Source organism: Eleutherodactylus coqui, chromosome 8, assembly GCF_035609145.1.
Source record: "Eleutherodactylus coqui strain aEleCoq1 chromosome 8, aEleCoq1.hap1, whole genome shotgun sequence".
NCBI classification, from domain to species: Eukaryota; Metazoa; Chordata; class Amphibia; order Anura; family Eleutherodactylidae; genus Eleutherodactylus; species Eleutherodactylus coqui.
In genome coordinates, this window is record NC_089844.1 from 118,352,261 (window position 1) to 118,379,800 (window position 27,540).

General features: G+C 45.7%; 1 protein-coding gene across 2 annotated transcripts in view; it reads right to left on the reverse strand.

Moving 5' to 3' along the window:
- Positions 1 to 61: 61 nt before the first annotated feature.
- The window catches only part of LOC136576752 (acyl-coenzyme A synthetase ACSM3, mitochondrial-like), a 43,627-nt gene continuing 16,148 nt past the window's right edge, over positions 62 to 27,540 (reverse strand). For both annotated transcript variants that reach the window (XM_066576301.1, XM_066576302.1), the window contains exons 4-14: positions 21,242 to 21,446; positions 21,016 to 21,159; positions 17,114 to 17,270; positions 16,220 to 16,299; positions 6,404 to 6,527; positions 5,386 to 5,466; positions 4,511 to 4,612; positions 2,873 to 3,000; positions 2,358 to 2,457; positions 714 to 833; positions 62 to 632 (exon numbers count right to left, since the gene is read on the reverse strand). In XM_066576301.1, coding sequence (XP_066432398.1) covers positions 546 to 632; positions 714 to 833; positions 2,358 to 2,457; positions 2,873 to 3,000; positions 4,511 to 4,612; positions 5,386 to 5,466; positions 6,404 to 6,527; positions 16,220 to 16,299; positions 17,114 to 17,270; positions 21,016 to 21,159; positions 21,242 to 21,446 — 1,328 coding nt within the window. In that variant the 3' untranslated portion in view covers positions 62 to 545. The remainder of the gene's footprint in view (positions 633 to 713; positions 834 to 2,357; positions 2,458 to 2,872; positions 3,001 to 4,510; positions 4,613 to 5,385; positions 5,467 to 6,403; positions 6,528 to 16,219; positions 16,300 to 17,113; positions 17,271 to 21,015; positions 21,160 to 21,241; positions 21,447 to 27,540) is intronic.

Below are 27,540 nucleotides of genomic sequence, written 5' to 3' on the forward strand. Positions count from 1 at the left end.
TTTTTTCTTATTTTTTTTAATATGTTGCCTGTGTGCAGCTAGAGAAATGCAACTGCAATGCCATTTTAATGATGCACAAATAAAAGCATATTTATTTTTCCTTTGAGTCATAGAATAATAGTCATGTCGCTATTACAAGATGTGATTGTTCTCAGTAACAGAAACCAAAATCTTGTAGATATGATAGCCATTAAAAGGTATCAAAAATACATGATTTTATAGTGAGCTTTTCAACCCCTGAGGGGTTCGAAAGCTCGCTATAACATAGGGTAGCTTTTAATGGCTTACAAAAATACACAATCTACAAGATTACGTGATTTCTCTTGCTGGGAACAATCACATTTTGCTCTACCGGCTAATATGGTACCATCTTTTTTTTGCTATTACAAGATGGACGCCCCACAGATCAAGATTTGCGCATGGTATAGATTATTGATAGAGATGAGTGAGTATACTCGCTAGGGCACATTACTCGAGCGTAGTTCTTGGAAAAGACTATATTATCTGTATTAGTAATAGCAGGTTTTGCCTGATGTAGCTGGCCCTTAGGCTTTTCCCCATTCTTTATTTCTCAGCTCATTCCTCCGAACCTTCCCGCTGATTGTCTTTGGCAGTTGCTGAACAAATTCAATCTATTAACATTGAAAAAAAAAAGTTAGTACAAGTTCAAGCAGCTTCTTGTGTAAAGTCAGCTGTGTTTTGATGGTACCTACCTTTCTTGGATACTTGTAAGGGGCTGTCACTTTCTTTACATGTTCTTGTATTTCTTTTGTCAGGGTCTCTTGGTCGTGTGCAATATATGTAGGGGACAGGACAATAAAAGCTTTTACCACCTGTATATGAAACAAATACTTCAGGTATATAACAAAATGATATATTTGAATATATTGTATGCCTGCAGAGTGTGACACCTGATCTCTGCTAGGACAACCTGTCACATGGTGAGAATAGATGTCAGACCAGATGCTTCACCCAACCTAACACCTATAAATTGTAAGAAGTCTAAAATGCTGGGAGTGGGTGGTGTGGCCGTCAGCCAACATGGAGGGTCACATCTAGCCTGTGCTCCTTGGGGATCCTACTTATCCTGAGTCAATACCCTCTGTTTCGCCTGTAAAATTGCCTGCCCTAATAGACTGAAATATCTGGGATCAGAGACTGGTCGTAAAGGCAGTCTCTGCCAAGATGTCTGTGCCATTCCTTGAGTACCTGCATCTGAAGGCCCAGAATGTGTGCACCACTTCCACATCTTCCTGTAAGCGGGGGAATCACAAGACTCTCAAGAATAATTCGAAACTCCTTGACCTCACTTTTGGATCACTTAAAGGAGTCTACAAGAGAGTCATTTAATGATCATGCTTGGGAGTCCGCTGTGGCTTCTGGGTAATCCTCGCCAATTCATGAGTCTACTAAAGCTTCCCCTGAGTAGCAGTAGCCCACCTTGCAGCTAGTTACGGCAGTTACTGGAGACTATCCAAGTAAGTTCCACCTCACTCGCTGGAAAAATACAAGAAGTCAAAAACTGATGTGAGCTTCTTGTACTAGGACTGTGAAGGACAGTATTTCACACTTTGTCACAGCTCCACTACCGGCTGAGGGGGAAAAGGCCGCAGAGGCATGGGTGCAGCAGGACAATGATTTAGAAAACATGCTGGGAATATACAACTTGCACATCCTTGGTCTGCTGGAAAGTTCAACGGTCAGAATTCTTTTAAACTTATGGAAAAATGGTTGAGAGACCTTCTAGTGGATGCACAGTTCTTGGCTGCATTTGCCATTGAAAGGGTTTGCAGGGTCCCAGAGCGCCTCCCACCTTCTGGAGCTGACTACACTATGTTCACTAAATCTCCCTGGTTCCTAAGCGATATATTCATTAGTTTTGTGCCTCTTTAAAATAACAACTTAGTGCGCACTCCACGTCCGTATTTCTATACTTTATGCTCCAACTATTGGTGCTTTTATTCTATCTCGATTCCATTTAACTGGTTATTGTGGTTTAATAGCATTAGGTGCTGTTTTAGTTTGTTACCACAGCATGATGATAATATATTCTATGATAATATTACCTGGGTCAAGCAAAGAGAGCTTCTTTGATATGTCCTCTGGGTGTGGGGGGTTTGGGGTGGTTGCCCCTTTTTGCTAATTGGCATTTTTTCAATAAGCCCATTTTCATATGGCTGAGAAAATTGCGTGAGACTTGTGTGTTGCGAGACGCACAAATAGAAACTCCATTCTTTTGAATTGGGTAAACTCATCAGCGATTTTATTTATTTGCGATTTTATTATATGCCGTGAAACGCATAACCAAAGGAACCAAAAAATTACAGTACTATAGACAAGTGATAAGTGAAGGTTACCTCTCCCCTGACCGGATCAGGACTGCCGACCACTGCAGATTCTACTACAGCCGGGTGCTCCATCAAGGCATTCTCTATTTCAAATGGTCCAATACGATATCTGGTCAGAGGAAGGAAAAAACATACCGTTTAAGGTCTCATGCACAAGACCAGTTTGCCGATCTGTAATGTGCCACTTGTAGAACTATATGGATCCATAGTGTACCTCCAGGAGACTCTGACTTTTAAACCTGCATGGTATATTATGGAGCTATATGAAAATGCTTCTAGTGGCCCTATTGGAGTTACAGCTATAGGATACAGATTCCAATATGGTTGCCAGAATAATTGCACAAGCAGAACTTTTATTTAAGTAATATTGCCCATAGCAGGTAAGTACAGCACAGCTTTAGTTTTTGCAGAGCAGTATAAGAAATGAAAATTGAACTCTGATTGGCTGTTTAAAACTAAAGCGCAGATTTATCAGTGCGACTGGTGATAAATTAGGTCCAGTATGCTTAATAAATTATATTTACCCAGAAGATGAAATAACATCATCGGATCTTCCAACAAACCAGAAATAGCCCTCTTTATCTTTTTTGGCTCTGTCTCCAGTAAGGTAGAAATCTCCTCTTCGGGTTGAGGCTGTTTTCTCTGGATCGCCCTATTGTCAACGGATGTTATAGCAAGAAGAAGAGATCATTTTTTTCTTCTTTCACAAACTTTCTATTCTACCATTATCTATAAACGTTAGATGATTACATTATATAATGGATGGAGTGCTGTAAATTGTAAACAGGTTGGTGTAGGTTCCAGCTGATAGACGTTTACTTAACAGTCTGTCATACAGCCGCACGCTTCGTGCGGAGTATGGAGAACGCAGCTGGACAGCTGCGTTCTTCATACCCCGCTTGTCAACAGGGAGCGAGATACAGCTGAAACAATAATATTCCACTGTGAATCCCTAATAAGACTCATCGTTGTCTTTCAGCACGCTGAAAGACAGCGATAAGCAATGGTTTAAGTGCAGTTAGACACAACGATTATCGCTCAAAAGATGGCTTCGAGCGACTTTTGAGCAATCATCGTTGTGTCTAAATGGACCTTTTAGAGTAGGTGCACCTTCATTTTTTTTTTCAACGCAATAAAAAGCAATTTTGCAAATAGTTTTGTTTAGAGATGAGCAAACGTACTCGGTAAGAGCGATTTCGCAATCGAGCACCGCGATTTTCGAGTACTTCACTACTCGGGTGAAAAGTACTCGGGTGCGCCGGGGGGGGGGGGGGGGGGGGAGGGGGGGAGAGGGCTCCCCCCGGCGCACCCGAGTACTTTTCACCCGAGTAGTGAAGTACTCGAAAATCACGGTGCTCGATTGCAAAATCGGCCTTAACGAGTACGTTCGCTCATCTCTAGTCTTGTTCCTTTGTGCCCACAGCTTTTATTCAGACCTATGTGTGTCTATAGTAAGAGACTGCAAACAAAGCATGGGTAGTCTGATCCTGCAGTCACTCACCCTTTCATCTGTCTCTTACTTTTTGTGTAAACAAAAAAACTGAACACATGGGAGTTTAAAGGGAATCTGTCAGCGTAAACTGCAGGCATCATGTGATGGAGCAGGAGCCGCCGAGTAGATTGATATATAGTTTTATGGGGAAAGATTCAGTAGAACTTGTATTTTATTCATTCTGCACATTCTGAGCGGAACAGTCCAATGGGCGGTTCTGACAGTGATTGACAGCTGTATATTACTGTACATATAAAAGGTAGCTGTCACTCACTAACAGGACCGCCCATTGGACTGTCAGTTCAGAATGAGCAGTGATATAAATAAATAAAATACAAGTTATACTGAATTTTTCTCCATAAAATTATATATTAATCTGCTCGGCTCCTCCAGCCCTATAACATGATGCCTGTAGTTTGGACAGCATGGTCGAGCTGACACATTCCCTTTTAACTGAAGCGGTAGACCACACAGGCTTTGTTTGCAGTCTGTTACCATGGAAACAGGTCTACATATTTGCTGTAAACACACAATGGAAGAAAATAGAAAAAAAAAAAAATATCAAGACTGTTTTCAAAATTGATTAATTTTGAGTGGATCGCAACAATGAAATAAAAAAAAATATTTACAAATAAAGACATAGCCAAGTCCTGTTTATAAATCATATTACCGTGTATTGAGTGAAGAGATAAAAAGGCCTGTGAGGTGCTATACGGATTGCAATATCCCCTTCCTGATCTGGGGGTAAGACGTTGCCATCAGCATCAATTATCTACAACAATAAAGTACGATACATGTTATAAACATATAATGAAGAGATTTCAACTACAGCATAAGCTGCATCAACATCGAGGATTACACCAGTCTTTGGGAGCACCACGGGGTAGATGTGCTCACAATACTTGATTTAGTTGCTGACCACAGCACATTATGCAGCGTTGGTATTGTGCGGAAACATTGCCCCCATTTCATACTGGTGGATGTTTGGTGTATTTTAAAAAGAGATTGAATTTAGTTTTGATTGCATCTAAAATAGTATTTCACCATCATGGCTAGCATGCTTCCCGCCCCGGGGATCTTACCATAAATAAATTATATAAGCAATGAGAAATCTATGCTTAAGGGTGGATTCAGATGACCGTATATTGGCTCGGTTTTCCCGCCGTGCCGATATAGGGTGTCCTTGTCTGCATGGGGGAGGAGGAGGATGGAAAAGCCAGGAGCAGGAACGGAGCTCCTGTCCCCTCTCCGCCCGTTGCCACTATTTGCAATAGGAGGGCCATTGCAAATAGTGGCAAGGGGTGGGAGCTCAGCTCCTGCTCCTGGCTCTTCCATTCTTCCCCCCCCCCCCCCCCCCCCCTTCCTGCAGACACGGACACCGTATATCGGCTTGGTGTGAAAACAGCTGATATACGGTCGTCTGAATCCACCCTAAAGCTTTTCAGAAAAAAAGAACAGTTCTCAGGATATCATTGTCTTACTTTTATTGATATGACAATAACCAAACTTATACTGTGTTTATACAACTTCTAGAGATGGAAGTACCTGGACGTCGTAGGCTCCAGGAGACTTTCCCATGGAGCCTGGTTTTATCTTCATTCCTTTAAAGTTCCCACAGACCAATACCTAAATAATAACAGCTGTAGTTAGCAGTGGGCATTTGTTCTGGTATTTGATACCGTGAGGCTATCCATGGACACTTCCCCACACGAACTAAGTGTTTATTCAATAAGCAGACCATTAAATCGGATGCTCTATTATACACCATACTGTATATCCACATGCAAGCAATGGGCTTCCCGTCGGGAATGGTAAAGAAGAGAGGATCCGGAACAGAAGACCTTATCATTTATACTTTTTTGTGTTTTTCCCCTCTTGAAGTTTAAAGTGCTGATCACTTGAACATGTACTGGGGAATAAATAATGCTTCATGACGATCCATCTGGCCGTTATCTCAGGTACAGGGTGAACATAATTGATCTATATGAGTCCAGAGCTCTCTATCAAGAAAACTATAGGTCAGAATACAATAAAAGTTGGTGTGTATACTCAGTGGGGTATGCAGTTTAGATTGCTCAAAGGAAATAAAAAATAGTACCAAATGCTGCTGCCACCAGGCGAATATGTAGTGCTGTAGAAGTGTAAGCTGTAGCAGGAAGTTCCAATTAATTGCTAAGAACCATCCACTGTGGTTTGGGACGGGATTCTGTTTATTGTATGACAGCTTAGTAATTTGCCATTTTGGAAAGACTTATAGCTATGGTTCAATATGCGCTCCTTGCATATGTTTCATGAATTTGTTACCACCTTGTAAATAATAACATTTAACCAGCAATTCACGTTCAAGCAATGTGAGCGTCATAGCACTGCAGTCATACTGCACTGATCTGAATAACTTATTCGGAATGGGTTCTGACAGACAAAGCAGTAAAAGATAGAAGTTAGTCTTATAATCCAAGGCCGAGCAAGTAGAGTAATACCACCTTTATCTGGACCATAAGTGATATTTAAAATCCCAATGTGCTTAGTTGCAATTAATAAAGTTTGTCCGTTTAGAGCTTACCGTCTCTGTTTGACCATAGCCTTCATAAATGTCAAGTCCTGTTTTTGCTTTCCATTGTTCCATCACTAGAGGGCTTAGAGGATCCCCACCACCCACACAATGCTGCAGGCTCTTGAATTTGTAGCTTCATGAATGTAACAAAAAGATACAAATAACTTCATTATCACTTCTGTATTAATGAATCCCACCTTATACTATAACCGGAGAAACATTCATTGTGTGTATGGCCAGGGCTGCATATTACAATGAGCTAAGGGGATGGAAATTGGGGCTGCGTGGTGTCAGACCTCCCAGAACACTAGTGAGCACTCTGCAGTGTCAAAGAGATAAATGTGGGGGTGTTAAAATCTACTTCCTACCTTGCATTGAAGGGATTACTCTCTCTTTCGGCCATTCTCATGTACTGCCCATCACATTTAGCTTCCTTTCAAAATATTATTAAAGAAGTAACTACTGCCTAGGGGGTGCAGAGGTTGCAGTTGCACAAAGCCCTGGAGATTTGGGGGACCCCAAAATTTTCTCTATTTCATGTGATGAGACCAGTACCACAGGTACAGCTAGAGTGTACAGCTGGCCATATACATTAAATGTGTATTGCGAAAACGTGCTGATTTCTGTAGGATTGAGCAATCATCTAATGTGTATAAAGTTCTCCCGGTGTTCCCTGACAACATTTGTCAGGAAAAATGAGGATCAGACATTTGGATTTCAACTGCCCAATCTTTTTGTTCTCATGAAGATAAGCCACCAGATAGGTTGTGATTGGCTGCAGACAAACTGGTCAGGTGACAGATTATAAATAGCCGGACAATGGTCATGTGAGCTAGAGTGAGCCAATGAGAGAGTGAGTGAGACGCGCCAGAAAAAGCGCCCGACAGAAGAAAAGTGCCAGGCAGGAGAGAAGTGAAAAGAGACAGAGACATCAGCCTTGACAGAAAGAAATATCTGAGAAACTGAGGAAGAGTGACAGCTTTGACAGTGAATAAGGGGGAAAGTAAAAGATGTAAATATGAAGAGAGGGAGATAAAGATATAAATACAAAGAAGTATGGAGAAAAGAAATCCAGAGTAAGCTCCCAGTATAGGGATGAGTTAGACACAAGTGTCTACATTGTTGCAATTTGTGTTTCAATTATTATGCACTGTGTTAAGAAGAAAACTACCCGGCTAATGGAGGAGTGAGAAGCATATCAGCTCGGCTCCCGCTTCCAGCACCAATTAACCCCTTATGTGGATGTCCCAGACCCGGCTACCAGCAAGCATGGCGAGGGGGAAGAGACGAGGGACACCTCAAGCCTCCTCAGACAACCCCAGGAGAAGCATAGCGACGTTTTTGAAGAAAACAGCGGGAGCGGAGGTCCGAGCCGCCGCCGCCAAGATGGCGCCCGCAACTTTTACAGAGCGGCACCCCAGCTCTGACTCCGAGCAGGACCAGCCGATCGAGGGGAGAGCCTGCGGGAAAACCAGCGCCCGAGGCAGCAGCGGCCCGTACATGACAGCTGGAGCCTCTGAAAGCCGACAGGAGGCAGACAGCGGGGAGACACCAGCGGGAGGTGAGAGGACGGAGCTCACTGAAGCCAGCACAGCAGGGAGGAGCAGTGAAGCGGCGAGCAGGAACGGAGTCCCTGCATCCAAGGCAACAGGAGGGGTGAGTGATATCAGCGGGCTAACCCCAGGGGAGAGAGGAGACAGCAGCAGCTCGAAGCCCGAGCTCCCCGGAGCTCAGACAGCCCCCCCTCAGTGGTACTGCATAGAACTCCAGGGGACAAAGCGACAGGGCACTGGATGTCTGAGGCAGAAAGCCCCCACCAGACCAGCTCGTCAGAGGGGTCCCCTGTGCCACAGAGGGACAAGAAAACACTCCCCACGAGCAACAAGCCGCAAGCGGGGACGAAACTACACAGGGACACCCGCAAGGAATGGAGAAAGGGAGAGAACCCCCACAGCAAGATCCCCCCCTGCCAAGAGGGTCCTCAGCACCCAGCTCCCCGCCACGGAGCAGCTCCCCACTTCTACACAGCTCCGCAGCTCAATCCCCAGGGCAGAGTGACCCCAATAAGGGCCTTGCAAGCAGTCCTCACCCCAAAGGCGCAGGCACTGCGACGCCCCAACTAAACCAGGGCTCTCCAAAGCCACAAAGAAGCAACACAAGACAGTTGAGACAGACCGACCCCCAGCCCGCTACCAAACCCAAGACCACCCGCTGGCCAAACGCTCAAGACGACACCGGCCATAGAGAGAGGCATCCACCCGTCCACAGACAACTGGCCCAGAACACAGCCCCCAACCCCCATCATCTGGCGGAGGAGGAGGACAACTGGGATTGGAAGAAGCACCTGAAGGCCCTACCGACGCAGCACCATATAGATGCTTTGTTCCAACAACTAGAAGCAGCCCGCAAGGAAGACGTGGCTTCCCTTCAGCATGAGATTCGGCAAATAGGCCAGAGGGTCGAGGCAGTGGAGGAGGCTCAAGAGAAAGTCACTGAAACACTCGAATCCCACAACCAGGAACTGCATTTACATTCCCAACAGATCCTGGACTTGCAGACCCACATAGACGACTTGGAAAATCGTCACCGCAGGAATAACCTGCGAATCAGAGGCCTCACCGAGGAAATCGAACCATCTCAACTGGAAACCTGGGCCCAGTCCTTTTTTAATAATATACTAAAAAGACCAGAGTCCTCCTCCATGGAAATGGACAGAATCCATAGATCGCTCGGCCCTAAATCCTCTGACCCCGGCAGACCCAGGGACGTGATCTGCCGAATCCATTTTTACAAGGATAAAGACCTGATACTACAAAAAATGCGCCACATCAAAGACTTGAACTACAAGGGCTCCCCGATTCAGATCCTCCCAGACCTCTCGCGTCGAACCCTACAGCTGCGCAGGGCGCTAAGGCCCCTGCTGACTCTTCTACAAGAAAAAGAGATCCCGTACCGCTGGGGTTTCCCTTTCCAGCTCCACGCAACAAGGAACGGCAAGACAACAACCTTCAGAGGCCTAGGGGATCTACCAAATTTCCTAGGCACCTTAGAACTCCCAGTGGTCCGACTTCCGGATTGGCCGTCACCAAGTGCCCTCCCAACGTTGCCCCCCAGGAACACCTGGCAGACTGCGACAAAAAGCTCCAGACGAGGCAGAAAAGACCCCCACAAGGAAGGGAGGAACAACACCAGAGGCGACACGGGAGACTGAATCAGCCGGACTGATAAATATAGCGCTATATGCTCTGCTTTCACCCTGGCTCTTCATCTCACCCATCCGCTTCTGCCATACTCGCCCCCCCCCCCCCCCCCCGCCCTCCCTTGATCTTGAGGCTTCCCGCCCGGCGAAACCTGAGGCGCCGGACCGGGAAAACAATGCAGAGAAAACCTGACCTGGCCGGGTCTGGTTCTGTCCACATATATCATTGATAGGTCCGGGTAAACACCTGGACAACACAACACGAGAGGTTGGTCAGCGGGAGGAGCCCGCCCCTCTCTGGCCCCCACTCTCCCACTTAGGGTTTACAGCCTATTGAAGCTGTAATTAACTGCCTAGGTTAGGCAGACTGTTAGTTCTAAGGGGTACATAGCGACCCCCTTTTGTTAATGTTTAAATTTGTGTTCTATGTTGCCCCCTATGTTTTCCCCCATCTTTCTCTTTCCTCATGTGTCACCCTTCTGTCCGACCCCCCCCCCCCCCAGGGGGAGACAGGAGGCACATACCCACTCCTCTCACCAAATTGTAAATGGCAAACCTAACCTTCTGCTCTTATAACACTAAGGGTCTGAACAGCCCGCAGAAGAGAAGACAGCTTATATACCATCTCCATAGAAAAAAGGTGATGGTAGCCATGCTACAAGAGACCCATTTCAAAGCGGGGTGTGTGCCCACCTGCTCCTCCTCTTACTATCCCTCCTGGCTACACGGTCCTGACCCCCTGAGAAAGGCGGGAGGAGTTTCCATCGCCTTACATAGGACCCTTCAGAGCCAACAAATCGACTCATTGATCGACCCTGGAGGCAGGTATATTTTTCTTAAGTTAGAAATTTTAGGCATTGTAATAACTTTCGCCAATATCTACCTCCCAAACCAGAACCAAGTTCCAGCCGGAATTAGAATACTGAAGGCCCTAGCCAACTTCGCGGACGGGTCGAGAGTGATCCTGGGCGGAGATCTCAACATGGTAATGGACCCCATCTCAGACTCCTCCTCGGGTAAGTCCTCCGTCACCCGATCGGCAACCAGGGCCCTCAAGAAACATTTAGACACACTGCAATTAGTAGATCTTTGGCGAATCTTACATCCAGAGAAGCAGGACTTCACTTTCCATTCAGCAGCTCACAACTCCTATAGCAGGATAGACTACCTCCTGATATCACACAGTCTCCTAGACAGCATTCCGTCCTGCTCCCACGGAGATATTCTGTGGTCAGATCATGCACCTGTATACGGAAGCCTAGCGGGGTGGGGCCCCACTCCAAGATGCCAATCTTGGAGATTAAATGACAATCTTCTGAGAGACCCCATCTGCGTCGCGGCATTAAGAAAGGAGATAGAAGCCTTTAAAGAGACGCACCAGCTAGACCAAACCCCTGCGCCAATTAAATGGGAGGCACTTAAGTGTTTATTAAGAGGAGTGCTAATCTCCCAAGGCGCCAGACTCAAAAAAGAAAGATCCACCACCCTCTCAGGCCTACTGGCATCCCTGAGGGCCAAAGAAGCTGATAACAAACGTCAACAAAGCGAAGTCTTGAGAACAGAGATCTCCTCTATCAGGCAGCAAATTCTTGAGATCCTGGACCAAAGATCCCTGGCCCTCAGAGACAGGCTCAGAAGAGGGTCCTTTGAATATGGGGATAAATGCGGGAACCATTTGGCCAGAACCCTCCACCCCAGAGCGCCACTCTCATATATAACCAAAATTCAATCCTCCAACGGCCACATAATACACAACACCAAAGGTATCCTAGAGGAATTTAAATCCTACTATGATAAACTATACAATATAAATGAGGACACACAATCCTCGACATCACCTCCTATGAGAGAAATAGATTCTTACTTATCCAACCACGCCCCCAAGAGACTGACGCCAGCGGAGGCAGACGAACTAGAACTAGATTTTTCTTCCCAAGAGCTACTTGGCATAATCCAAAATCTAAAAGTAAACAAGAGCCCAGGGCCAGACGGGTACATGGCTAGATTCTACAAATTATTTGCTGAAGAGCTCTCTCCAATAGCCGTGGAAGCCTTCAATGCAGTAAATAGAGGACACCCGTTCCCCCAACAGGCACTACAAGCTCACATCGCTATCATTCTTAAACAGGGTAAGGACTCCTCGGCCTGCGGAAGCTACAGACCAATATCCTTAATAAATGTTGATATAAAGATGTTCGCCAAGCTGATAGCAAATAGACTGCAAAATCATATCCCAAAGCTGATTCATTTGGAGCAAGTCGGTTTTGTCCCGGGCAGAGAGTCACGAGACACACCATCAAGACGATGTCCCTGATAGCCAGAGCCAAAGAATCAAAAACCCCCTTATGCCTCTTGTCAATCGACGCCGAAAAGGCGTTCGACAGGGTGAGCTGGAACTTCCTCTCCGCCACCCTGGGGGCAATCGGACTAGGACCACGGATGCGCCAGTGGATCATGGCGCTCTACAAAGACCCCACAGCTAGGATCAGGGTAAATGGGACCCTGTCAGACCCACTTAAAGTCAGCAACGGGACAAGGCAGGGGTGCCCCCTCTCCCCCTTCCTATATATTTTGACCATGGAGACCCTAGCTAACGCCATCCGAAGTAACGATTCGATAAGAGGCATCAGGGTCGGCTCCGCCGAACACAAAATGGCACTATTTGTTGCTGTACCTGTCCAACCCCTGAGTCAGTATGCCCGTACTGTTAAAGGAATTTGAAAAGTTTGGAAGGGTTAATAATTATAAGATCAATGCGCAGAAGTCAGAGGCCCTTAACGTCACACTTCCGCAGGCCGAGGTCTCCCACTTGAAATCGGTGCTCCCGTTCCGCTGGGTCAGCTCTCACCTAAAATATTTGGGGGCCAACATTCCAACCGACCTATCACTCTCCTTTAAACTAAATTTCATCCCTTTTGCCGAAAATCTGGAGAGGGATCTGGGCAAATGGAGTCCCCTATACCTCTCTTGGAACGGCCGGGTAAACGCAATCAAAATGGATGTTCTGCCCAAATTCCTTTATCTATGCCAAACTATCCCGATAGGGCTCCCAAGAACCTTCCTGAAAAAAATCAGATCCTTGATCACTGACTTTGTCTGGAGGGGACGTAAACCGCGCATGCGATATTCGCTGCTGACGAGGAGTAAGGAAAGGGGAGGCCTAGGCCTACCGGACTTCTCCCTCTACCACAAGGCTAGTATCGCAAACTGCGTGCACGATATCCTCAAAAATAGAAGATCTAGACTCTGGGTCGACATCGAACACGAGGGAGAAATAGACGGTCTATACGGAGCTCCTTGGATCCCCCCCAAGGGGGTAAAACACATCCCCAACATCTCTCCCTTCGGACTACTCCTATTCAAAACATGGGCGAGTTTCGCCCCGAGACATGGACTGGTCTCTGTCCCAGGCCCTCTAACCCCGCTTCTGGCAAACCCCTCATTTGACGCAACTTTAAGACAGAAGGGCCTTCTGGCCATCTCAGTAGACCCGCTCCCCAGAGTGAGGGACGTAGTGTCTCAGACGGGTCTGAAACCCATGACCGAGATCCTAAACCAGCACCCATCTCAGCCAGGATTCTGGCTTCAGTATTTGCAATTGAGAGGATTTGTGAGCTCGCTGACACCGAAAGAAAACCTGACGGCGCCCCTAAAGGCGTTTGAACAACTCTGTATGTCGGACCTAAGCCAGAGGCACATGATTTCCACACTCTACAAGTTGCTACTGGATCGGGAGACGGAGGAAGAGACTCCGAACTACAGAGGGGCCTGGGAACGGGAACTAGGGGAGGACTTTACCGATGAGGATTGGAACAAAATCTGGGCCCTAACCCATAAGCTTTCCTCAGCAGGTAAGGTCCAAGATCTCAATTACAAAATAGTCTCTAGGTGTTACAGGACCCCCGACTACCTTCAAGGGATCCTCCCCCAGGTATCTCCCTTGTGCTGGAGATGCAGTGGGAGCAGAGGCACAATGACCCACATATGGTGGGAATGCCATCCAGTGGCCGACCTCTGGGAAAAGGTAACTAAACTTTATAACCATATCAACCACTCAGAGGTAACCATGTCTCCAAGAATGGCCCTGCTCTCACTGTTCCCAGGCAACATAAGAACTGCTAAATCAAGCATCCTAAAACACTTCATAATAGCAGTGAGAAGACTTATCCCAAGGTTCTGGCGATCCTCAACTATCCCAACCAGGGGCATGTGGGTCGAGGAACTCCATGCCCTCATGAGATTTGACGAATTGGGGGCCGACGACCCGAAATCCTGGGAAACATACTGTAGGACGTGGCAACCATGGGTCGCGTTTAGAGACTCAGACGACCTCAAAGGCTGGATAGATCACGGATCAGTCGGCCAACCCCCTACTCGGGCTAGCGACTAGAGGTAGCTGCCCAGGGACGCCTCCTGACCCTGATCCCTCCCCCCCTACCCTTCCCACACATCCTTATCTTCTGCCCCCTAATGGTTAGTGTCTTCCCTCCCCCCCAAACTTCTACGTGAGTGTCCGTGTTTAGTTGAGTTAAGCCTTACCCGATGGGAAAAGGGGATCCCCCTCTACAATCCCAAACGAGTTCGAGATCAACACCCAGACTTGAATTCCACATAAAGCTAGAGGAGAGGAGAGGATGATGTTTGTTGAAGTAATTACCGCGTTACTCCCGTCAGCCGACGGAATTTCTCAGGGTGGACTCGCTCTATTCCCACAATACCCCTCTTTTTTCTCCCCTCTCGTCCTCACAGATCCTTCTAAAGTTTATCTCCATTCCGTGCAAGGCTTAAGTTAAACAACTACATGCCAGACTTATATACAATAAAAACTTATTTGAACCAAAATATGAGGGGGGCTCCCTCAGGCGGCGCTCGGGACCAGGGCACGGTGCTACCCGGGGCTGGGCCCTACCGCCTCAAACCATGCCCAAACTGGTGCCAAAGTCCTACCGCCCATAGCACCCCCATCTAACCCTACTGCCTCTCCCCCCCCCCCCTTTTTTTTTCTTGAACCCCCCCTGTGTTTTCTATAGTTAGGTTTATGTTGTAGTATAAGATTATTGTCCTTAGTCAGTATAACCTGCCCAAGTAGGAAAAGAGACGCATAGTCGACGTTTTAGAAGTGTAAAGAATTTATTTACTTTTGTCAAGACAACGGAGTGCCATTTCAAACTGCTAGCAAATGACTGACAAATGTTTATATTGTTGAAACTATGCGAATAAAATACTTTTGAACGAAGAAGAAAACTACCTCATCTCACTACCTTATTTATTAATACCGGTTTTACAACAAATTAAACAAAATATCTGTCTCCATGTATTATTCCAAACATTACCACTCACAACTACAAATTGTGCCCAAGGGCACTGGCGTCCAAACAAAACAAATCACAATTAATTGCCAGCCACAAAGAATAATAAAAATTAGCGCTCACCATAGCACTTTGTGGCTTCACGATAGTGCTTGGGCTGGCACTATGGCCATTTGTGGCGTCACAACATTGCCCCCACCAAAACAAATATTGGAGTCACTACAAGGCAACTGTCACTATAAGGCAATGTTGATAACACAGCAGGCTTAGGTACAGTGATTAAGCTCAGTACTTGATATTGTACATTCAAGTGTTATCAGTTAGAGCCAATGATTTACAGCTGACATCTCTGTTTGAAGTTGTCCACTTTCCGTTTTCTTCTCTATCCAGCTATGACCGGCATAATGGCTTCTTCCAGTCACAGTTCATCTGTGCACACAAACTCCCCATCCTGCTGCTACTAGTAGTGCCCCTCTTTCAGAGTAACAGCGCTCCCCTTTTTTGCATAACAAAATCATACTGTTCCTACACAGTAATAGTCCCCTCCTTTGTGCCTCCACATAGAAATAATATCACCTTCACGCCACCCACACACGTATTGGCCTCACAAGAATAATATGCCTTTTAGTGCCTCTACACAATAATACCCCCTGTATGCCCCCCATAGTAATATCCTGAAAGTAGTAAAGCACCCTTTGTGCTCCCCACATTGTAGTAGTGCGCCCACAAAATAATGCCCCTCATAATTTTATTGTCCTCTACACAATGAGAATGTGTACAAAGAACTGGAGCTACTCCAGATTTGCAATCCAATTGGTATGGTGAAGGGAGGAAAATTAAGGTAAATATATTTCTAAGTTGCTGCCGTCTCAGAGAACTCCACAACTGTGCAAAAGGGTGTGAGAATATAATGTGCTGGTTTCATATATAAAGAGGAGTCAGGTTTTAAGCCTTGGCCTCTGCTGTCATTTATGAAGAGTTGTGCCACTCAGCTCGGTATTTTTCTCTCCACCCTACACAATGACAACTTTCTGCTAGTGCCCCCTTCCCCCTCTTGTGCATCCAAAAATTTTTTAAAAACTAGTATCGAACCCTGTTGCCATGCAGAGTAATGTGGTTCAACTTCCCATGCAGAAGGAGTTTCCCACAGCCCTGAAGACTTATCAGATTCCAAATATGTTAGGAAATTCCTCATAATGCGATTCCCTAATGTCATACCTAAAAACAAACCCGCACTTTACGTAATTATCCAATATCTGTACTTTAGGCCAGAGGAGATTTGCAGATAATTCAGGCAGTAGTAAATTTTGTACTTACTTTTCAGGATTGCACAACACTAGCATACGATAGACGGATGAAAGTGAGCAGAATACAGTGATGGGGTAGTTGGTGAATGTCTACATGATAAAAGGAAACATTATTCAGGCAATTAGAGTTTAGAGTTAGCTGATGCTAAAGGAATCTGAGTTATAGTTTACTTATAGAATTAATCTACATAAAGCATTTACGTGACTTTGTATAAGCATTATATTACTTATCTTGTACTGATGCTGAGTTACAGCCTGTATTACAGTCCAGAGCTGCATTCACAATTCTGCAGCCTTCCGATCTGAAATCTCAAAGCACCTCTTACTGGCTAGGAAATGTTATATTTAAACCAGGCACTGAACTGTATGTGTTGGCATCAGCATTGGCGTTCTGTTCAGAGCCTCTGTTGCTGATTTTTCAAAAATAATTCCCGGGCAAAAAAAAGGGCAGCATGCTCCACTATTTCATCCTGAAAAATGCTGGACGGTTAGACAGAAACCAAATGGACCCCATTATAGTCAATGGGGTCTGTTTGCTGTTCTGTTCTGTCATAAGACAGATCTGTTTGGCTAGTGGATTATTTTCCTGCTCCCATGTATTGGCCACCTTTCAGCATAAACAACTGTGGCATACGGTTTAACACCAAATTCGTGTAGGTTTTTGTATTGTCCATGTAGTTTTTGTAGGTAACACTGCTGTTTACCTGCCCAGAAATGTGTAGATATTAACAAGCATGTGAAAACTAGACCAATTGGCAGCAAAAACACGTCTGTGTGTTTTATTCTACAGCGGTGACTATGTACGGCCTTACCCAAACATTTGAAACAAATTAGGCATCAGATAAAGGTTTTGGTGTTTTTTTTACTCCTTTTATTATAACATGGCATTGCTATTTAAACTTACTTCCAAGACTACAGTTGGGTTAACTCGAGGCATGTAATGAGCAAACACACATGAACCTTGGATCCAAGGAGAAAAAATGCTGCTCCATGCGGACTTTGCCCAACCTGTGTCCGATATATTCCAAAACACATCTGATGGAGTTAAGTCCTGCCAATACCTGTATGGATAAAATGAATACAGACAGTTTAGTATATTCCCTTTATATTTGCGTACTTTTAAGTGAGGGACGCCAGGGATCTGTAGTCAGACCTCAGCACATACAAACTTTATCATCACTCCATACAATTGCTTATATGAGGTCTGGAAAAACACAGGTTTTTAACAATAGTAGTACACATGAAAATTATCCCTCTGGCTAGGTGTATGCGGCTCTGCAGGTCAGTATCAAAGTGGATTTCCTGCTTGATCAGCGTTTTGACATAAGTGACACCCCACTGGAACGTTAGACAGTTTCTGGTGTAAATAAGTGCTTATTTTCTCATGCAGACACAACTCTCAGTGCGTACCATCACTTTTCGTTTACACAAATGTTATGGTTAGAGTCTCTAGCAGAGGTACAATCACTTCATGGTTCTTCTTATGCTTGTTGGACAAAGTTTCTTAAATTCTAGAGCAGTTGCATAAATTTTACAGTCTCTTGCTGAGGCCTATAGGTCAGGTTACACTGAAGAGAGCTGACAGCTCTTTCCCGAACCTTCTGTACCACTGTGGATCTAAGTGTGGCTACATCCTACAACATCATGCCTTCCTATATGTTTTCCCTGGTGCCTCTGAGGGTCTCTGTAACCTCCAGTCTATCATCTGTTTCCAGAATCACACTGACCACTCACAACTATATGCAAATAGCATGCAAGTCATTCACACAGCAGCCTTGACTAGCACTGTTCAAGTTCACATTCTATCAACAGGCACCTCTTTAAATGTAGGGCTTCAACTTACCTTGTTTCAATAGAACACAGTTCTATTTCATAATTAATTTGCTCTTTACACCTCTTTGACTTTGGGTGCCTCTTGCACTGTTCTTTACTTGCAGTTGAAGGATATCTACAGACACTGATTTCGTAGCAATAACTACTGGTGCAGTTACCTGGAGACATGTTCTCTTGTTTTTTCCAATCACAGCACAGATCTCTCAGTCTCTATAGGTAGCCTTGACCAGGCCGTGGGGCAACCAGTTCTACTCTGATACTGAAGTTGTCGGGCCTTGATGCTCTAAGACAATATTCAGCCAATGGCTCCCTTATAGCAGTCTCTCAGACTCACCAGCCTCTGCAGCTCTACCTTTCTCTGACCCATCTCACTCAATCTTTTTCTCCATTCTCTCTTGTTCCTTTCATGGTCTGTACTCCTCTTCGGGCTTCAGTCACTGCTTTGATATCTCTCTTTTTCAGCCCATTGGAGTGCTTCTCATTGGCCGATGACCAGTCCCAGACCCCTGCTTGGTTTTACTGTTTCTCGTGTGTTCACTGCACACACTCAGCAAAGATAACAAATATTCATGGTTATATAGACACAACTCAACCACAGCTGCAGAGACAAAATGCGTCTAGCGCAGCAACATCCACCATCAAGTCAATGCAAGTCACAAGAAAACTGCTCCTTCTGACTGATGCATTCTTCCTGCAGGGTGAAATTCAGGGATGGTGTTCCTGGTGCCATCAACTGTAGAGGTCCAGAACACTATCCTGGTCCCCTCCATAAATGTCATACATGTCTTGTCCTATGTAGATGCACTGTGCAAAGATTGTCCTGTCATGTCCAGTGGGTGTTGCACAGCTGCGGTGCTTGAGAGGTTAAAGGGGTTGTCCCGCGAAACAAAGTTGGGGTATACACTTCTGTATGGCCATATTAATGCACTTTGTAATGTACATTGTGCATTAATTATGAGCCATACAGAAGTTATTCACTTACCTGCTCCGTTGCTAGCGTCCTCGTCTCCATGGTGCCGTCTAATTTTCAGCGTCTAATCGCCCGATTAGACGCGCTTGCGCAGTCCGGTCTTCTCCCTTCTGAATGGGGCCGCTCGTGCCAGAGAGCTGCTCCTCGTAGCTCCGCCCCGTCACGTGTGCCGATTCCAGCCAATCAGGAGGCTGGAATCGGCAATGGACCGCACAGAAGACCTCGCGGTCCACCGAGGGTGAAGATCCTGGCGGCCATCTTCGCAAGGTAAGTAAGAAGTCACCGGAGCGCGGGGATTCGGGTAAGTACTATCCGGTTTGTTTTTTTTAAACCCCTGCATCGGGTTTGTCTCGCGCCGAACGGGGGACTATTGAAAGAAAAACAAACCCGTTTCGGCGCGGGACAACCCCTTTAACAGTAATAAATGCATCGCCTGCATGTAGATGTATCAGTTTGTCATGTCATGTGGTACAAGTGAGGTGATAAATGTGAGTGTCTTCCATCTTGTCTACCTGAGAGAAAGCTAACAGAGCCACCTGGAAGCACCTTCAGCTTCCATGTAGGTGAAGATGGATATCCCGTAGCGTTTGAAGTGTGGATGTAAATGGAGTGAGTCCCATCATCAGAGAGAGAGAGAGCCCTACAAAAAGTTCTGAACAGGTACCAGTTCACACTACACGCTTTTCCTGTGCGGCCGTCCAAAGTCAGGATCACCGCACAGAGGTACTTGACTGAGTTACACCCACGTGCCTGCTGTGCGGGGTGTTTATTGTTTAAGCCTTCCTGTCAATAATTGTCTGCCATAGAGTCTGCGGAGTGACCCCTACCCCCTTCCTCCACTGGAGTGCTCCCAATCCAGGATCGGTGCCATACAGAGAACGTGAACTGTAGGACTGTTTTTATCCTGTGTATCCTCCCTACCTCTGAGCTATAACTTGCTGTTACTTGAAGTTAATTGTACCTGTGTTTCCTTGAATACCTGTTTTGTAAAGTGTATTATTCAGTAAAAGTTGGCATTCCCTATCCTTGAGGTGTCGGAGCTGGCCTGCGATCCTACTCTGGCCTTGGCTGCGTGTCATCCCTCCAGGACCAAAGCCTCATAAGTGCTGCTGTGACAAGCCAGCACTTATCCCTCCCAGCTCTTCACATTAACCAGGTGCCCAGGGTCATCCATCTGGGGTGTTGCACAACTAGCACACAATGGCAGAACCATTGAGGCAATAGTTTAACAGCTCCTACTCTATGTGCCAGAGGGTGCCCCGACTCTGTGGGTATATGGCAATAAACAGTACAATATAGTATTAAACAATTCAACATTTTAACATATCAGACACGCTAACATAGCTAAAGGTGCTTTTACATTGCAAAAATATAACAGTGCAATTTGTAAGGGGGCTAGTGCATGCCATTGCAGTTCATCAACCTCCCATAAGCCCCATTCACACGGGGCGAATTTCCGACAAACGATGTCCGACACTTGTTTCCGCGCTGTTGCACAGGAGCGAGTATCCCTGGCTCTGACAGAGTGGCCAGCAGGGGACCGGGGCAGCTAGATGAGATTTCATTCCTCACTCTGCCCCGCCCCTCTCCATTCACTTAACACAGCGGTCGTTCAGTACTGAACGGCTGCTGTTTACATTGAACGATCATTGTTCAGGGTTTTATGAAGCCTAAACGATGAAAGATGAGCTGAACGATGATCGTTAAGTGTAAACAGCAGCCGTTCTGTACTGAACAACCGCCGTGTTAAGTGAATGGAGAGGCGCGAAGGAGAGTGAGGAGTCAAATCTCCAGCTGCCCTGGCCCCCTGCTGGCCGCTCTGTCAGAGTGCCAGCAATACTCGGCCCGTATAAATGGGCCTTTACACATTTACCCCAATCAGCTTAAGCATCCCCATGCTTAGTTAGCTCTGGCATTTTCCTGTGTGTGACTGGTGCTGAGCCCGCCAAAGCCAATGAATTGCAGATGATGAGAATTTACTCACACAGTAGCTCTTTACTTACTTTCCAGTGATAGTCATTCCTAGCCCATAGCTGCACTGACTATGTTCTGCCATTTTTTGAAAACCTGTTGTCCCACTAGTGAAGTAAATGGACATTGGATCCGTACTTCGTGTCCTAACACACGTGTGCTTGTCATTGGCCGCCCTTAAATACATAAAAATCAATTTTTATTACATTTCATTACATAATCATTGGTGTCATTAATTGTTAATATCATGGAACATACGTATAAAGCGCTTGAAAATTCAGCCAGCTTTCTCTCGCTCCACACACAGTCATTTTGGTCTTTAGTAATGGAGCTTGGGTTGAGACAGTGTCTACAGCTGGTGCCAGGTCTTGGCTGGTGATAATACACCTTGCTCCTGATGTTTGAAGCCTGTATAGAATATCTTTTGCTGTCAGTTGTGTTGGCCCAGGAATTATAACTAAACCTGTAAAAGAAATGATGGAAACTTTAGATGGAAGTCTAGTTATATCGGTTTAGTATGTTACCTTTGTAGAGACAAACATCTGGGGATGAAATCTTTGAACAGCAGAGGTGTAGGGTGAAGCTTCTGGGTTGTAAAGCAAAATCTGTAATGTGCCCACCAACCTTTGTAGAAGGTGAGAATAGTGAGACCAAATATTAAAGGGGTTTTCTTGAATTACATATTGATGGTCTATTCTTAGGATGTCATAAATGTGTTAATTGGGGGCCCAACCACCTAGATACTGCATACATATCTCTATAGGGAAAAATTGGACATCAAAATATTTCTTGCCATGAATTTACTGTAATTACAAGAGTCCCAAGTAGGGAGGAGCCCCATTTTATTTTGTCATGTGCAGCCTTTAACCCCCCACCCCTCCCTACGGTTTACCACAAACAGTGCTCGTTCTCCAAGAAAGGTACATTACAGTTTTGGACAAACTCGGCTCATTTAACTTAGCACTGATAGAACAGGAATTCCAGGTGTGTGATTTTTGGCATTAAAATGACACCAAAATCATGTCAGCAGAACTGATAGAATCGGGGCTAGAGTTACTTGAAATGAGGTCGGTGATACTGAATTTACAGCTGCCATGTCTGTGTGCAGCAGAGAATGATCTGTTATTCTGTCCGCATTCCCGCCTTATCAATCAGAGAACATAATTGCTTTCTCATTGTCACATAGGTCTTTTTTAACCGTCAAAACAAGGAGTGAGAAGATGTGCACTTGTTGTGCCATTTAATGCTGAAAATGCCAGTCATTGCTGACCGTGGCATCTAAACATTTTTTCCTTTTTTTCCAACAATAGTTTTCTCACCTCACATTGCTATTTTATTGTGAGAACATTCTGCAAAAAAGAAATCTCACAGGTCAAGGAGGGAAAGGGTGGAAGTAGATGATGAGCTTGAGGGGGTTCAAAGAAGGGCAACTAAACTAATAAAGGGAATGGGAGGACTAGAATATCCAGAGAGACTATCAAAGCTGGGATTATTCACCCTGGAAAAAAGACGGCTAAGAGGCGATCAAATAACTATGTATAAATACATGAGGGGACAATACAAGGATCTCTACCAGGATCTGTTTATAGCCAGGAGTACGACTGACAAGAGGGCATCCTCTACATCTAAAGGAACTAAGGTTTCATCACCAACATAGATCTACTGTAAGAGCAGTGAGATTGTGGAACTCACTGCCTGAGGACGTGGTGATGGTAAAATCCATAGTGGAGTTTCTAGAGCGCTGTGATATTACAGGATATAGACATTAAATAACCAGTGGGGTTGTAGAGTCAGGTAGGAACTATCAAAACATTGATCCAGGGATTATTCTGACTGCCATTATGGAGTCGGGAAGGAATTTTTTCCCTCAAATGGGCCAATTTGCTTATGCCTCATTGGGTTTTTTTTCTTTCCTCTGGATCATTGGTTTTTTTTTGCTTTCCTCTACTGTGTTGCTATGTATTATTTATTCAGCATGGTACATTCTGTAAAAAAAAAAAAGAAAAATAGCAGATGTCTGTTGATTTTGCTTCCCCAAAACAGGTAAAAAAATAATCAAAAAGCTGTATATACCTCAAAATGGCACCAATAAAAACTACAAGTCATCCTGTGAAAAACAAGTCCTTGTACAGCTCCATCGATGGAAAAATAAAGATGTACTTGTTTTGGAGTCTGGTGACATAAGAAGTCTTTTTGCTAAAAAAAAAAGTGTTTATATTTTGTAAAAGGACTAAAACATGAATGAACATTAAATTTGGTGTTGTCTTCATCATAATGTGTGGAAAACAGTCAACATAATATTTATAGCACATGGTGAAGCCTGTAAAAATAACGGCGAAATTGCTTTTCTTTACCATTGCTACCCAGCAAAAAATTAATAAAAGCTATGCAATACATTATATTGACACAAAATTTATTCCTATAAACACTGGAACTCATCCGGCAAAATTCAAAGTCTTATATCATTACATTGATGAAAAAAATAAGAAAGTAATGACCGCTGGAACAAAAAGGGGAAACTATTAGAGATGAGTGAGCACCAAAATGCTCGGGTGCTCATTACTCGAGTCGAACTTCCCGCGATGCTCGAGGGTTCTTTTCGAGTAACGAACTCCATTGAAGTCAATGGGCAACCCAAGCATTTTTGTATGGGACCTATGCTCCGCTAAGGTTTTCATTTGAGAAAATCTGGGAAATTCAAGAAAGTGATGGGAACGACACAGAAACGGATAGGGCAGGCGAGGGGCTATATGTTGGGCTGCATCTCAAGTTCCCAGGTCCCACTATTAAGCCACAATAGCGGCAAGAGTGCCCCCCCCCAACAATTTTTACTTCTGAAAAACCCTCATTAGCAAGGCATACCTTAGCTAAGCACCTAACTTCCTCCAACAAATCACAATCACTGCCTGCATGACACTCCACTGCCACTTCTCCTGGGTTACATGCTGCCCAACCGCCCATTTCAGTAATAGTAGCAGTCAAGACAGGCCCCGGTAACAATTCCGAAGCAGCAGTATAGGGGGAGCACAGTATTAGTTCCATTTCAGTAATAGTAGCAGTCAAGACAGGCCCCAGTAACAATTCCAAAGCAGCAGTATAGGTGGAGCACAGTATTAGTTCCATTTCAGTAGTAGTAGCAGTCTAGGGTATTAATGAGCGACTACAACCCCCAGCAGACACACAGTAAACTGTAGACGGTCACAGGCTTAGCTGGGTAATAATGAGCGACTACTACCCCCAGCACACACGCAGTAAACTGAAGACTGTCACAGGCAGCCCAAATATTGTATTTTGTTTTCCAATTTTTGAGAAAAAGCCCACTGCCTATATAGCCTGTATATGGATTTCCCTGTTGGAGGATGACTGTGGTTATTGAAAGCACAGTGCAGCCAGAAAAAATTATGCGCAAGGCTGCAGTAACACCTAGCTGGGTAATAGTGAGCGACTACTACCCCCAGCAGACACGCAATAAACTGAACACGGTCACAGGCAGCCCAAAGATTTTTTTTTCCAATTTTTTTTAAAAAGCCCACTGCCTATATAGCCAGTATATCTCTTTCCCTGTACCACTGTCCCTGCCTCACCAGTACTGCCCCTATACTCAGTAAAATGACTGCAGACTGAGGACGCTATGGTCTGCACGCCCGATATACAAAAAAAAAAAAAAAAGGGGCAAAACTGCTAAAAGCAGCCTCAACAGTACTGCACACGGTCAGATGTGGCCCTAAGAAGGACCGTTGGGGTTCTTGAAGACGAAGATAACAGCCTAACACTCTCCCTATAGCAGCTGCAGCAGGATGGCACTTTCCCTAATGTCTCTCAGCGTGCATCTGCGGCGAGCCGCGGCCAGCCCCAGTTTATATACTCGGGTGTCACCTGATCTCCCCAGCCACTCACTGCAGGGGGGGTGGGATAGGGCTGGAACTTCACAGGAGGAAGTTGTAATGCCTTCCCTGTGTTTCTATTGGCTAGAAAACGGCGCAAACTTTTCTGGGAAGAAAATGGAAGTGACTCGAACGCTGTGTGGTGCTCGTCTCGAGTAACGAGCATCTCGAACACCCCAATACTCGAACGAGCATCAAGCTCAGACGAGTACGCTCGCTCATCTCTAGAAACTATATTTAAAGGCTAAAATTAATTACATCACTTAGGATGTGTTCAGACGAGCGTGTTTTGGTGCGTACATACGTCCGCACCTAGGTACAAGCAAAAGCACGCGTGAACACAGCTGCGTGCTTGTTGTCAATGGAACCGCGGCTGCTGCCGGCGGCTCCATTGAAAACAATGCTCTGCTGGTCCCCTGCATTCTTTTCCAGGGAAGGGCTTTACATATAAGCCCTTCCCTGAAAAAGAAACATTTTAGTGCAAAACAAAAAAAGAATAAAAAAAAAGCTTCTCTCCGCCGCTGCTGTGACCCCCACGGGCATGAAGAACACATCTGCGGCATGCGGCAAATGTATCCTTCACCCCCGCTAGTTAAAAGAATTCCCTACTGCTGCAGCAAAAGGAATTCTTCAATTCTCAACCGCAGCTATCACACATGACAGCTGCGGTAGAGAATCCTGCTGCCGGCATCCTGTCAATGGCTTTTCAGGGAAGGGCTTCATAAGCCCTTCCCTGAAAAGCCATTTAAAATAGTGCAAAAAATAAAAAATGCTTAACTCCCTTCAGCTGCCGGGGCTCAGCCGCGACTTCTAGTGATGTCCCAGGCTCTGTAGTTCTGAGCTATTAGCAGACGGGGATTTAAAATCCCTGCCTGCTGGTAGCTCTGATTGTGGTTGGCTGAATTGCTTCAGCCAATCACAATCAGAGCTACCAGCAGGAGGGGATTTTAAATCTCCAGCTGCTGATAGCTCAGCAGTGCTACAGAGCCGGGGACAGCGGCAGAAGTCCCTGCTGAGCCCCAGCAGCTGTTAGTGGCTTTGCAGGTAAGGGCTTCAAAAGCCCTTCCCTGAAAAGCCTTTTAAAATAGTAAAAAAATAGATACTCACCTCCCTTCAGCTGCCGGGGCACAGCCGCGTCTTCTCCTGCTGTCCCCTGCACTGCTAATCTATCAGCAGCCGGGGATATAAAATCCCCGCCTGCTGAAAGAGCTGAATGTGATTGGCTGAGGTGCTCAGCCAATCACAGGCAGCTCTCCCCGAATGAATGACAGGTGAGAGCTCCTGTTATTGGCTGAGCACCTCACCCAATTACATTCAGCTCTTTCAGCAGGCCGGGATTTTAAATCCCCGGCTGCTGATGAACTGCTGATCTATCAGCAGCCGGGGATTTAAAATCCCCGCCTGCTGAAAGAGCTGAATGTAATTGGGTGAGGTGCTCAGCCAATCACAGGAGCTCTCACCTGTCATTCATTCGGGGAGAGCTGCCTTTGATTGGCTGAGCACCTCACCCAATCACATTCAGCTCTTTCAGCAGGCGGGGATTTTAAATCCCCGGCTGCTGATAGATCAGCAGTTCAGCACCACAGTGCAGGGGACAGCAGGAGAAGACCCGGCTGTGCCCTGGCAGCTGAAGGGAGGTGAGTATCTATTTTTTTGTTTTTTTAAATCACTTTTAATTGATTTCCAGGGAAGGGCTTATATGTAAAGCCCTTCCCTGAAAAACAATTCAGGTGTGCCACAGACCATTGTCTTCAATGGAGCCGCCGCCAGCAGCAGTGGCTCCATTGAAGTGAATGGCTGCATTTTCTTTTTCTCACCAAAATTTTTCCTTTTCAGTTAAGAGCCTATATGTAAAGCTCTTCCCTTAAAAACAATTTGGTGGTGCCAGCAGACCGTTGTCTTTAATGGAGCAGCCGGCAGCAGAAGCGGCTCCATTGAAGAGAATGCCTGCATTTTAATTATTTTTTTTTTACACTAAAATCTTTCTTTTTCAGGGAAGGGCTTATATGTAAAGTCCTTCCCTGAAAAGGAATGCAGGGAGCCAGCAGGTCATTGTTTTCAATGGAGCCGCCGGCAGCAGCCGCGGCTCCATTGAAAACAATGCGTGCATTCCCTATGGTGCACGCATGTCCTATCTTTGCAGGCACGCACCTGCAAAGTACGGACATGTGCACACACCATAGGGAATGCAGTGTTGTAAATACAATGTTTACAATTTACAATGTTGTAAATAGTGTTTTGTATGCACGCACCAAAACACGCTCGTCTGAATGCACCCTGAGGCCTCATGTCCACGGGGAAAATCAGATCCGCTGCAGATTCTACATGTAGAATCTGCAGCGGGTCCCTCCTGCCCCGCGGACATGAGCGCTGAAAATAGCAATTTAAAAGCATTTACCTTTCCGTAGCGGACGGCGAAGATCAGCTGTTCCTCACGGCCGGATCTTCATTTTCGGCCGGCGGATGAATTCCTGACGCCGGCGGCACATCGCCGGCACGTCGTCGACGTGCCGCGCGCATGCGCCGGGCACATCCGCCGAGCCGAAGCAAGGGAGATGCAGCCGTGAGGAAGAGCAGAGCTTCGCGGCCCGCTGCGGGTGAGTAAATGCTTTAAATTCCTATTTTAGGTCTCCCGCGGATCCGGACGGCTTCCATAGGCTTCAATAGAAGCCC